Source organism: Abramis brama (assembly GCF_963993115.1).
Source record: "Abramis brama genome assembly, chromosome: 12".
Lineage (NCBI taxonomy): Eukaryota > Metazoa > Chordata > Actinopteri > Cypriniformes > Leuciscidae > Abramis > Abramis brama.
This window is the reverse complement of record NC_139974.1, coordinates 17,639,828-17,653,859: the sequence shown is the minus strand read 5'-3', so window position 1 is coordinate 17,653,859 and position 14,032 is coordinate 17,639,828. Positions and strand designations below refer to the sequence as shown.

At 41.9% G+C, this 14,032-nt stretch overlaps 1 protein-coding gene across 1 annotated transcript in view; it reads right to left on the bottom strand.

Moving 5' to 3' along the window:
* Positions 1-14,032, bottom strand: part of LOC311093864 (SH3 and cysteine-rich domain-containing protein 2-like) — a gene marked incomplete at its 3' end in the record, with an annotated part of 180,347 nt that overhangs the window by 155,933 nt on the left and 10,382 nt on the right. Inside the window, exon 2 of the mRNA XM_084131489.1 lies at positions 6,928-7,240. Coding sequence (XP_083987615.1) covers positions 6,928-7,240 — 313 coding nt within the window. The remainder of the gene's footprint in view (positions 1-6,927; positions 7,241-14,032) is intronic.

Below are 14,032 nucleotides of genomic sequence, written 5' to 3'. Positions count from 1 at the left end.
ACACAATAATGTCACGTCTCTGTATTAGGTACACATCGCTGAACCAGTCATTTTTTAAAATAGGTTAACACATTACTGGATTGTGCAGCAAATGTGGATTACCAGAAACAGTTGTACCAGAAACATGTTCTTCTCACATCTCAAATGTTCTGGTTATTATGAAGAAAGATCTCAGCTCTTAGAAGGGGTTAAGGCTATAGGAATAAATAAGTTAACAATAAGAAAACAATATTAAAGCCCCACTAGGTAGGAATTCCATTTTGGTCAAACAACGACTCCTAGAGTCGCTGTGGACTACTTGTATTTAACGTTACTGTCGTAAATACCACTCACGCAGAGCAGTCTCTTCACTCACGGCCTGATCCCCTCCCCCCGTATACCGGTCCCTGTTCAGTCGGATGGAAGCTGTAACGAGTGGAAATAAGGTGTGTCCCCTTTAAGAGCTGCGCACGCCCTGTTTAACTGTCGGCAGTCTGTATTGTATGTGCGCCTCGAACACCCCGTAAGCGGGTTGTTTCTGTTTGATGCTCATTCTTGTCCTATTTTTGTCTATCAAGTAATGCTGTGGACGGTAGAACGTGTGACAGACAGTTACACGAGTTCGATTGGGGAATAAACACAACGCGTTACAAATCATCGGACATCGAACAAGCACAGCTAGCCTCCGAAGATGTCTAAGTTACTAATCCATCAACAATAACGCCAGGTGCTTTTTAGCTCACACCAACGAGTGAAAGCTTGTCCGAGTGATATACAATATAAGCAATATACTTACAAGTCCAACAGCATGTGAGGACGTGTTGGGGGAAGTGAGGTAGCCTATGCCGTAAAGCAGTCCAATTTTGTAGTTCTTTTTGTGCTCGGGTTACCACCCGAACCCCGAAGTTTAAAAGTATGATTAAAAACGATACAGACCCCGTCAGGCTATGGCAGACATGTCATTCAACCTATTGTAAGTCGATGTACCATCAAAACAGTCTTGGAAATATATTATGAAGGTTGAAAAGTTACCTGGTGCTGCTTTAATTAGAATAGTTTTTTTTTTTTTTTCTTCTGCATCAACGCTTCACACTCCACCCCAGTAGGTGGTGTGAATGCACCAAAGCCAGTTTTCCAACCACCATAAAAATCCTAAAGAAGAAGAAGAAGAAGAGAAATGCTGCTCACCGGAAATGCACGGAAATCGCTCATAGGCGGAACCATGTGGTCATAGATTTAAAATAGAGTGTTAAAGACAGTTTCAAAGTAAATTTAGGACATTTAGTTGTTGTTTGTTATTTTATTTTTGTAATATTTTTGTCTTTGGTTGTCTTTAGTACCTGGCTGAAAATGAGTGCTGAAAAGGTCAGTTATATATATTTATGCATTTATATATGGCATATTTTGTTTTTATGCTTATTTTTATGCTTATATGTGTTTGCATTATTAACTTGAAGTTGTTTATCATTGATGTTAGTTTTCATTTTTGTAATATTGTTGTTATAGTCAATTGTTCCTTTTCATTTCTGTGAATTCCTTGCAAATACTAATATTGTTTTATTTGTTTGTGTAGCTCTTGCGGTGTTGTGGAGCCGAATAAGGTGTGTTGTGGAGTTAAACAAGGATAATACATGGAAAAGGGGACAACACAAACATCAGTGCAAGAGCCCATTTCTTTATTCAAATGGGCTGCTATTCTTCAGCAGCCACATGCTTTTATGTTGCCTAAGTTCTGTGTAGAATGAAGGGGTATGTTTGTGTTTTGTTTGTTTATTTTGGAGTCCAATAAAAAGCCCATTAACCTCTGCATCCTTGAGTCCTTCTTCATCCCTTGCCTCACCTGACAAATAGTCATATGTCATCATGAGTATCCTGTAAGCTCACAGTTTGAGCACACAGTGAGTGCACTGTGACCTCACATTGTGACCATAGTATGAGCGCACAGCTGTGAGGTTACACTTTTAGCTCACTGTGACCTTACGTTGTGACCACATCATGAGTATCTGGGGAGCTCGTGGTGAGATCACTGTGTGTGATGTCTCACATATGTCTTGGCCTGCCCACTCCTCTCTTTCCTTGTGGGTTCCACTCCAGTGCCTGTTTGGTGACATTTTCAGGGCTCTTGCGGAGGGTGTGGCCTATCCAGCCACATTTTCTCTTGCATATTTCTTGGCCAATAAGCAGCTGCTTTGTTTTCTCCCACAAGCTGAAGTTTGAGATCTTACCTGGCAATCTGATGTGTAGGATGTAGCGGAGGCATTTGTTGATTAAGGTCTGGAGTTTGTTGGTGGCAGTCTTTGTCAGTCTCCAGGTTTCATATCCATACAACAAGACTGCTTTCACGTTGGTCCTAAAGATGCAGACTTTGGTCTGCTTGGAGAGCGCTGTCGAGTTCCAGATGGGGCATAGGGTGTTGAAAGCATGTCTGGATTTGTTGATGCGGCTCCTGATGTCCTCATCTGCTCCTTTGTCCTTGCTAACCACTCTGCCCAGGTAGGTTAACTTGTTAATCTCACTGAGTTCCACACCATGTAGTTAGATTTGGTCCTGTTGTTTGTTGTTAATCCTCATGGTTTCTGTTTTCTTGGTGTTTATTTCTTTGCTTCCTCCAAGAGCCGGTTGAGCTTCTGCTGTGTGTCTTGGTGCCTGTGTGACAGTAGGCTGATGTCATCTGTGCAATCAAGGTCCTCAAGCTGTTTCTTGAAGGACCAACGGATCCCTGTGTTGGCATTTTCTTTGGACATTTTCAATATCCAGTCCACTATCAGCAGAAAGATGGCCAGTGACAACAAGCAGCCCTGTCTCACTCCTGTCCGCACTTTAAAGGGTTCTGTAAGTTTTCCTTTTGTACGACCTAGCATGTCGAGTAGCTGTACAACTGTTGGATGATGGAGACAAACTTGGGTGGGATCCCATAGTGTGCCATTAGCTTCCAGACAACTTCTCTGTCCACATTGTCAGAAGCCTTCTCAAAATCCACAAAGACTGTGTAGTGTGGAGACTGCCATTCCAAGAACTGCTCGATGATAATGCGCAGGTCTATGCAAGACTTGTCCTGTCTGAAGCCCGCCTGTTCATCTCTCAGTCGCTTGTCTAGAGCCTCTTTCAATCTTTAAAGCATGATGCGTGTCAGGATCTTGCTGGGGACAGATAAAAGCATGATGCCTCGCCAGTTGTTGCAGCTAGACAGATCTCCTTTCTTGGGGAGTTTAACCAGATGTCTTTACCTCCATTCATTGGGTGTTCTTGCATCCAGACTTTTTGTAGCAGAGGGAAAAGCACGTTGGTTGTTGTAACGTCTGCTTTCAAGGCCTCTGGTGGTATGCCGTCTGGACCTGCTGATTTGCCTGCTTTGATTTCTTTCAGTCAAATCCTTTGTGAACTTGGCTTTGGTGGGTGGATTTGTGTTGACATCCAGTAGGCTGTCTGCTGGAAATATAGGTGGGGGTTGCTCTGGAGTATGTCTTTTGTTGAGAGTTTCTTTAAAATGTTCAGCCCATCTTGCACTTTCTTGGCTTTCGTTCGTGATGATTCTGCATTCTTTATCCTTGACTGAGCATGTTGGCTGGGTGCTCCTGCCTGCGAGAGCACCCAGAGCACACGCTTAATAAACAAACTCCAGCTGGTCCAAAACACAGCAGTTCTTACTAGAACCAGGAAGTATGACCATATTAGCCCAGTTCTGTCAACACTGCATTGGCTCCCTATTAATCATCGTATACATTTTTTAATATTGCTGATTACTTACAAAGCACTAAACGGTTTAGCTCACCATTACTGAGCGAGCTCTTAACGCATTATAGTCCTTCACGTCTATTGCGATCTAGATCATTTTCCTATTTAGCACCTACTAGGGATGTCCCGATCAGGTTTTTTTGCCCTCGAGTCCGAGTCATTTGATTTTGAGTATCTACCGATACCGAGTCCCGATCCGATACTTCTATATACATAAAAAAGAATAAAGAAGAGCAAAAAACAGATCCAGGATGTTCCTTATTTTTTATTTAATTCACCTTATTTTAACATTCAACAACTCTGTTAACAAACAGAGCACTTCTGTGAGGTAGCTTGAACAATCAAGTAATAAATAACATAAATTCTTCACTTTTGGACTTAGTGCAACAGTAAATATAAAAAAAGTCTAATATATAAACAAATAGCACCTCAACTTAAAACACCCAGCAGGCATGTACAAAAATAAAAAAATAAAGTGCCACAGTGTTTGCAAAGCCAGTAATGTGCTTTTAGGAACTGCACTCGCCGGTTTCACACTGCACGCGTTAGCAGAGTGTGCAGCGCGTATTTTTTTCGGCGCCCATGTTAACAGATTAGAGCATTCACACCGCACGCAGAGGCGGCGCGGCAGCGCGTAGCAGGAGCAGAAGCAGCAGTGCCGCGATCGTTTCGGCGCAGAGTCTATTTTTGCTGCGCCACTTACGCTGAATTAAAGTGATATGAATTGATCATGGCCAAAATACACCGCAGTTTTATCCAAAAAGTGCATTGATGATATCTATTGTGTTTTAAACAGTCGATCAAATGACCAACATCAATTTAAAAAGAAAACAAATGTCCAAAAACAAACTTGTTGCCAGAACAATAAAAACAAAGATGAACCAAAAGTTATATTTATGAAATTATTAATAAAATAAGCTTCTTGACAAGTATTTTCTCTTAAATGTATTTGAAAACGAAATAAAGCAATGCCAACTTATCCATTATAGAGTAGGCTACTCTGTCTGTACACAACCCGCGGTTCAGCCGCGCGTGACAAACGCTGCCATTGTGAAAGCAAAACGCGCGTGTCCTGCTCCTGCGCTGCTTACGCTTGCAGTGTGCAGTGTGAAACCGGCGTAACTCTGTGCCACCGCATAACTATAGATGTGTTAAATAATAATGAGAATATATATATACATATATATCCGAGTCCTGATCGGGAGGTAACGTCCGATTCCGATCGAGTCCGAAACCACGTGATCGGGCCCGATTTCCGATCACGTGATCGGATCGGGACATCCCTAGCACCTACATTTTTGAATAGTCTTCCTAGCATTGTTTGAGAAGCAGACACTCTCTGTCAGTTTAAATAGAGACTAAAAACATATCTCTTTAACCTGGTATACACATAGGACATTATCAATTTATATTATTCAAATAAGTTAAATGATTGTTATGATGCATAAACTAGGTCAGCCAGAACCGGGAGCACTTTCTATAACACCTGATGTACTTGTTACAGCACAAGAAGAATGGCAATATGGCATCTACATTAATATTAGTCTCTCTGTTTATCCTGAGGTTTACTGTAGTCAGCCGGATCCGAGCCATATCCAGATCAGATGGTGGACCTGCGCCTAGACACGACCACAACGCATCCCTGACATGTCAGCAGAGATTTTGTCAACTAGACTCTCCCCCTGTGAAGGCCTCATCGACACGACAGCCAGTGGCAGTGATCCTCAACAAACGCATCTCCATAGCGGCGTGATGACTCCGATCTTCAACCAGACGGAACTGGATAAATACTCTGAATGTTCCGATCCAATCTGACTTCTGACCTGTAATGCTGCCTGAATCATAATCATACACTGTTCGTTCGTTGACCAGAGGAGAACTGGACCCCGGACTGAGCCTGATTTCTCCCGGGGGTTTTTGTTCTCTATTCTGTCACCTGATGGACTTTTGGTTCCTTGCCACTGTCACCTTGGGCTTGTGGCTTACTTAATTGGGGACACTTAATATTCAACAATATTATTGATCTGCTTGCATTTACACCATTACACAAGAACTCGACGCTGGACAAGAGCTGGACGATGATCACTGTTTTCTCCAGAGTGCCTATATATAAATGAAATTAATAACTTTTTTATACAAAAATGAACCATCATTCAACTTACTTAAGCTGGACTATGAAGCTATTCTCTTCTAGATCTGCTGTACAGTCGAAACAAACTTTGTTGCATTATTTTCCTGTTATCTCTGTAAAGCTGTTTGAATGAATGATGTATTTAAACATCTGAAATTCTGAAACTAAAAACCCAGAGTTTCACTCATTTCAGGGTTAACATACTCATCATTTTCATTTAACCTCCTTTCTTAAACGGGCCCCAGGACTTAAAGCATGTTTATCAGGCATTTTGGGAGACACAACAAGTGAACGGAAATAAATTAGAAATTATATATGAATATTCCTATTAAATATAAGATATCATCATGAAAATGTTGCCAATTATTAATCCCATTATTATACTTTTCATTACATGTTGCCTCAAGAACACATTAATATGCAAATTAGATACAGTTTACAGATACATTTCATTGAATGGGACCCAATTGTACCCAAATATTGCATAAAGTAAAATGGTAAATCAATTAATTCCAATATATATTTCATAACATAGTTGAGAATAATCCTGACACCTAAAAATTGGTAGGTGAATGAAAAAAAAAATATCTCATTGTTTTTGCATATACATCATTCTAGTCATGGTGTACCCTACAAAGGACATGGCATAACATTTGAATAAAATATATTTTTTCAAAAATGTCAGCAGTTTATATATATATATATATATATATATATATATATATATATTTGTATGAATGTTTTTGTCTTTGGGGAATATATATATATATATATATATATATATATATATATATATATATATATATATATATATATTGTATGAATGTTTTTGTCTTTGGGGAAAAAATATTTTGATTAGTGAACAAATGAGAGTATTTTTTTTATTTTTTTTATGAAAGTATAATTTTTTTTAGTGAATGAATCACCTAAAGTTCTCATTTGCAAGGCACTTTGGATAAAAGCTTCTAAATGAACAAAAGAGAAAAGTAAACAAGAGTCTGTTAAAGAGGGTGGAGGTAAGGAGGGTCCCTAAAAAGATGGCATAACTGCAAGAATACAAACACTTTATATTTCCTGCTTACCTGCAATAATGTGTTTGCACAGATTGCAGCTGGTTGGTCGACGGAACACATGGTCCAGAAAGCAGTGTGTTTGTACAGGCGGTGGCTGCACGCCAAATGGGGCGGGCCTTGAGGTAGCACTGAAGCTGATGCTGGGGGAGGGCAAAGCAGCACTGTTGCTACCATTTGCAGGCCCAGTAAACAGGCGTGGGGAAGGAGGCAGGGCATTGAAGAAAAACTCTGTTGGTAGATAAGCATCGCTCTGAGAACGTTGGAAGAAATTCTCCACGCTTTTACTCCGCATAAATGTGAGCGAGCGTTTCAGACGCAGCAGCTAGAGAGAGAGAGAGAGAGAGAGAGAGAGAGATTTATTAAATGCAATTTACTCATCTACTTAAAGGGGCACCTATTATGCAAAATTCACCTTTACATGGTGTTTGAACATAAATGTATGTTGGCAGTGTGTACACAACCACCCTATATTGATAAAAATCCACCCAGTCCTTTCTTTTTTTTTTGATCCCCATAAATCATAAGCACTGTCTCAGAACAAGCCATTTTTAGATTCTGGGCAATGTGATATCCTATTGCACAAGCCCCTCCCATGACTTTTGACTGACACTGCCGTATTAGCAAAGACCTGCCCTGAGTGAGCTGTACACAGTCCGCCATTGTTTCGCCGCCGGAGCAACTGTAGACAAGAATGTCTTCTAAGCGATTTAGGTGTTGTTGGATGTAAGAATGAACATGGCAGTCGTCATTTACTACTGACATCTGAGCTGCTGAAGACGCCGTGGATTACTTTTGTTTTTGAAGGGAATGCGACCCCCAATCTACCTAAATGTGTTTATGTTTGCGCAAATCACTTTACACCAGACTGGTTGAGGGTCCATACCATATCTGTCAACACTCCCATTTTCCCCGGGAGTCTCCTGTATTTTACACTCATCTCCCGCCCCCCTCCCGTTTTGTTATTTCTCCCAAAAAAAACTCACGTAATTTCAATGGCCCAAACGTTGTTATATGAATAATCACATCAATATATTATTCCAAGGTTGTCCAGTTGCCAGATCTTGTATGAAACGCATCCTGCTTGAACAATCAATATATCAAATGTCAACCCATTTGTGAGGTCAGCCTGCCAACCTACAACCCAGCTGTACAGTCAATATCTGCGCAGGTAGTAGACGCCGGAAGTTGAATAAGCGTCACTGTTAGAAATGGGAAGAGAATACTCAGTGGTAAATATTTAACGCAATTAACGCAGCATCTGTTTTTTCTGTTATTCTTTGGTTGGCGTTACATTATATGATGCGCTCTTATTCATGCATATGCTTTTAAACCATTCAAGCCTAGACAAATTGAGAAGTTGTGCAAAAGAATCGAGTTCTCTTTCGGCTTGAAGTTGACCGAACACTAACACACGCAATTATTCCAAAATGTCCATTTAGTCGAGTATCCTCATAAGAGCAGACTAAGGCGGCGCTCACATATCGCGCATAAAAACACGTCGAAAACGCTAGGCGCGCCGCGTTCTCCTTTTTCCAAAGCGCTCGAGGTGGTTGCGCTTCGGAGGCGTCTGTCGTTGCTAAGCTTGGTTCTTGTCACGTGACCTGCGGTGCGCTTGCGGCATTCTGAAAAGTTGAGATGTTTTTATCTCGATGCGGCGCGGACGCGCTTGGAAAAAACGAGCGCGTCGCACCGCGACCGCGTCGCTTCCATTATGAGCGCGCATACCGCGCGGCTACATTTGAAATAACGAACTTGCGCGCGCAAAAGACGCGATATGTGAGCAGGCCCTAAGCAGTCTTAAATTTGTTAAATAAAGTCTTAAATGAAGGTAAAGAGTTGTGAGAGAATGAGGCGCATGTGAGATCCATCTCTGTCAGCAGTGGCTGCTCTTAAAGAGACAGCAGCCAATAAAGCTTTCTGTCAGTAAAGTTAATCAAAGAACAAAGATAACAGAAAAACACTCACTGCTCTAGACTAAAGAACAATTGTAACTTTAATAAGGATTAATCTATATATATAATTAAAAATGCATGCAGTGCAAACTGTTTGATAACTTTATTCAATTTCTGTATATTTCCTACCTTTTAGACAAATATTTAAAATATACTGTCTTTATGTTGTTTCAACATTAATTTGGAGATTAACTGTGAAATTATTACATTATAAAATACATTAAAAACGTTAGGTTTTTTAATGGTGATTCATCGTGATTAATCAAAGAAAAAAATGTGTGATTAATCTAGTTAATTTTTGCAATGATAAAAATAAATAAAAAAAGAAACATGAATAAGTCTTATTCATGTTTCTTTTTCTTTTTCTTGAATATATGTATTTATTTATGTTACTATCTGCGCCATTAATGTGTTTTTAGCCTGCCTCTGCCATCCAGCACCCCCCAATTTTCTGGACTAAAACCAATGCTTCCTCTTTTGTGTGAAGTACAATAAACTTCATAAAACTCATCAGTAAGTTTTTGGCCATCATTCGGATGGGGTCCGCTACAACAGGCGATAAAAGCAAGATGACAAATAAGTTACAGTATAACCATAATTAAACTAAACTATACCTGCTCTATCTCCATGCAGCATATATTCTCTGGCTCTGTAAGCATCATTGTCCGACTCCGGTTCGAACTGAACACTGCTAGTACAGTTTCTGTTCTGACATTTTCATTTCGTGAGATGAGATTGTCCTGACACTGAAGCACAAACTCTTGAAGCTCCACCCTCTGTGCAGGGAGTAGCAGCTCATTTGCATTTAAAGGGACACACACAAAAACGGCACGTTTTTTTCTCACCCCCAAAAGGTGGCAATTTTAACATGCTGTAAAAAATTATCTGTGGGGTATTTTCAGTTAAAACTTCATATCTCTGAGGACATCAGAGACTTATTTTACATCTTGTAAAAGTGCCCTTTAATATGAAATAACATTTCACTCTGTTCTGTGTGACTCCTGCTGCAAACTGGTTTAGAAGGATTACATAATGTTAAACAAGACTACACTTTAAAATCTTAAAATTAATAACATTTAGAAACATTTAACCATTATTTATCATGTAATATTTATTTTGTTTGCCGTTTGTTGTTTCTGGTTCACGGGCTGGAGGATGGAGGAGTGAGGAAATGTGGAAGCATCAATTTGAGATTGGAAAAGCACCCTTGAGAGAATCGAACCGTTCAAAATCCCAGAAGTCATCACGGGCAGGTAACGTGTGGAAGCCTGTAAGCTTTAAACTTCTGTTCACGCTCAAGAGATTCCTGTTGAAAGCTCGCAAATATGTGACGGGTCGTTCTGTTCTGTTTGGCATAATTTTAATAAAGTTATTGTTACGAAACTGCTCTGAGACTTGAAAGGTTGGTGATCCAAACACAGCTTTTATTGAGTAATCCAGAATCGTGATCCAAATATAGGCAAAGGGTCAAGCACAGGAAGGCAGTCCAAACAAACAAACAAACAAAAAGGCAGGGGACACAGGCAAAAGGGGAATCCAAGAAACATGTAAAAATCCAAGAACCAAGAGACATGAAACCAGAGATGCAGGATAACACTAGATAAAATCTCACAGTTAATGACAGAGTAAACATGTCAAATATAGGCTGGGAATATATAAATCAAGTAAATGATACACAACTGTAGAGAGTGATACTGAAACAGCAGAGGTGAGTGCCCCCTGGTGGCTCTCAAGGGCTGGTGATCGTGACATAGCCCCTTCTCCTAAGGAGTGACATCCAGACGCTCCTAACATAGTTAGAGAAGTCCAGGAGGGAGGCGGAGCGGTGACGGACCGGGGGGCGGGATGGAGGACCAGGACCATGGAACGGAAGAGGGTCTGGAGACTGAGGCAGGGCAGTTGCCCAGGACTACACATGCAGAGCGGGTGGCCAGGGCAAAGCAGGCTGAGCAGGCGGACAGGGTGGAGCAGAAAGGTAGCCCCCTCACAAAATTTTCTTGGGTAGGGCTGTGGACTCTGGAGCGAGCTCGTGGGTTGGAACGGTTTGGAAGGCGTGGTGGCCACCTTGTTCGAGGGCTCAGGCGTGGCGTCCATCTTGTCCGAGGCCATGATGGGACGAGACTCTGGAAGGGCGGCCATGACGGGACGAGACTCTGCAAGGACAGCGTGACGTGAATAACTCCTGACATGACAGTTGGAGTGTGGAAACATTCGGGTTATGGTGGGTACTGTAGGATTGCAGGGCTCTTCATCGGCAAAACTCACAGTAAAAGATGAATCGGCCAGCAATAGTGCATAGTTAAAAAACTCAAGGATAGTCCAGTGATCCTCAAGGATTTTGGATTGGTAGCGGTCATTGAGTCCATAACAATAAAAGTCAATAAGGGCAAAAGCAGGAAAATCTGTGAGATGTGCGAGGTCTAGGAAATCTGGTGTGGTCCTCGAGTGATTTGTTACCTTGCTGTAAACGGACAAGTTGAACTACTGGAGCCATGGTGGGTCTTGGTCTCACTCGGCTGCTGAATCTGTGCATGGCAAGGTTTTCTGTTACGAAACTGCTCCGAGACTTAAAAGGTTGGTGTTCCAAACGCAGCTTTAATTGAGTTATCCAGAATTGTAATCCAAATACAGGCAAAGGGTAAAGCACAGGAAGGTAGTGATGGCAATTTCAAAACACTGCTTCATGAAGCTTTCGAAACCTTTACAAATCTTTTGTTCCGAATCAATGGTTCGGAGCGTGTATCAAACGTGATTTCAGTAAACGAGGCTTCATTATGTCATAACTGTTTCGCAACTTTTCGAAACACTTAGAAATTTTAATGGTCCACCGCTGGGGGCGATGATCTCTGTCAACCCATGAATCATAAGTCACTGAGAACCAATGAACAAGTGTCTGTGGGTTTTTACCTGATCTCTGATCAGTTTTATACATTTGTAGATGTTTTAATTAGACATAAGTATAATCAAAATGAATAATGGTAGTTAATAGTCTCTTATTGGCCTCTTAAGCTTAGCCATTCATAGAAAAAACAAAACAAACCCTGACAATTGATGAAAGAACATACACTTGATAATCTTATTAGATGATTAGATAATTGCATTTGAAAGATTTTACGTTCAATAAAAAATTTGCATTAAGATTTGTTAAAGGTGTTTTATGCATGTTTGGCCCAAGCTTTTGTTGCATTTACACTGTTCTGACCACTAGAGGGCACAGTGGAGACGGTTGTTGAATTGCTTTGAAGCCTCGACACAATACGGCACATTTGCTTCAACTGTGTCAGTGTTCCACAAAACCTCGATCTGCCCACCACTACAGGAAGGTAAGTGATGTTACATATGACACTGAAGCTTCAAAACACGTATCAAGTATGCAGCGCAATTTCTCATGACCCAAACAATAGGCAAAACCTCACAGTGAATGCCAGAGTGAACATGGTAAATATAGGCTGGGACTAACAAGTAAATTATACACAGCTGTAGACAATCAGTGATAATGAAACGACAGAGTATTATGGGGGATGTAGTCTTTGATGAAATGCTATGAACACTAGTCTGTGATGAGTGTCCCCTGGTGGCTCTCAAGGGCACTCCAGCTGGTGATTGTGACAGATATAAATACCTGAAGAAAGCCTGAAGTACTTATAATTATTTAAAAGAATCTTAATGTTGACAAAGCGTAACATTAAACATACACTCCTTACTGTAAAAAAAAATGCTGTAAAAAAACGTACTCGGTTACTAACGTAACCTCGGTTCTCTCTAGAAGAGGGAACGAGTACTGCGTTTTTGTAAAAACGCTGCGGGAAAAACTCTTTTTTCACGAATACTGAAGCAAAAAATTATCCTTAATTTTCCATATATGTAAAGCGCGTTGCAGCAGTACACAGCTATGGCGAGACAGCTTGCTCGCTCATTGGCTGTTCTGCGGCAACTGCATAAGCCTATCGAGCGAGGCCTGAAGTGACGTCAGGCCAATGAGGGCGCTTCGCGCCCTCCTTGTCACTTCCCGCCGAGACGGGTGTGGCTAACCTCTATAAAAGGAGCTCGAAAAGGCTGATTCACTTGATTTTCATCGCCGAAGCGAACCAGAGTGAACCGTACGCACGGCAGAGAACGCAGTACTCGTTCCCTCTTCTAGAGAGAACCGAGGTTACGTTAGTAACCGAGTACGTTCTCTTACGAGAGTTCTCTCGTACTGCGTTTTTGTAAAAACGCTGCGGGAACCCCTTGTAAAACGCCGTGCGTGCTGGGATAAAACACCGATCACTGGAAGCTAACCCAGGTATACAGTGCATAATCACCAGATAGACTCACAGAGAGTCTGGGAATAAGGGGGGGGGGGGGGGACCTTAATTCCCTATATTGTAGCGTCCGCAGACGCAAAACATGACCTCACAGAGAGAGTCTAGAGACAAAAGGGGAATCCCTCCGTCCTTATATGGCCGCGTCAGCAGACGCGAATATGACATCACACAGACAGGGTGGGGAACCTGAACTAATGTGGGAAATGTGGGTCTTACACAATTCTGCCCATAAGACAGTCGGTAGCGCGCTGCGCATGCGATTTCAGTGTTCTAGTTAGACAGCTGATTCGACTACACCGATAGTAGCTTAGCCTGCAAGGCGGGAACCTCTAGGTTGTAAAACCTAATAAATGTAGACGGCGAGGCCCAGCCTGCCGCCATACATATGTCCTGTAAGGAAATCCCGCTAGACCAAGCCCACGAAGAGGCGACGCCTCTCGTGGAGTGCGCTCTAACGCCCAACGGGCACTGGAGTCCCTTGACAGTGTAAGCCAGCGCTATGGCGTCAACTATCCATCTGGATAGGCTCTGTTTCGAAACAGCCATTCCCTTGGAACGTCCACTGAACGAGACAAAGAGCTGCTCAGTCTGTCTGAAGACAGCAGAGCGGGACACGTAAGCTCTTAAAGCCCTAATGGGGCAAAGAAAACTTGAGTCCCCTTCCTCACTTGATCCCGGCAGGGCAGACAGGGAGATAACCTGAGCCCGAAACGGCGTGTTGAGGGATTTTGGCACATAACCATGCCTAGGTTTGAGTATGACTTTAGAGTCATTAGGTCCAAACTCTAAGCACGCTGGGCTCACGGAGAGCGCGTGCAGGTCGCCTATGCGCTTCACCGAAGCGAGAGCCATCAA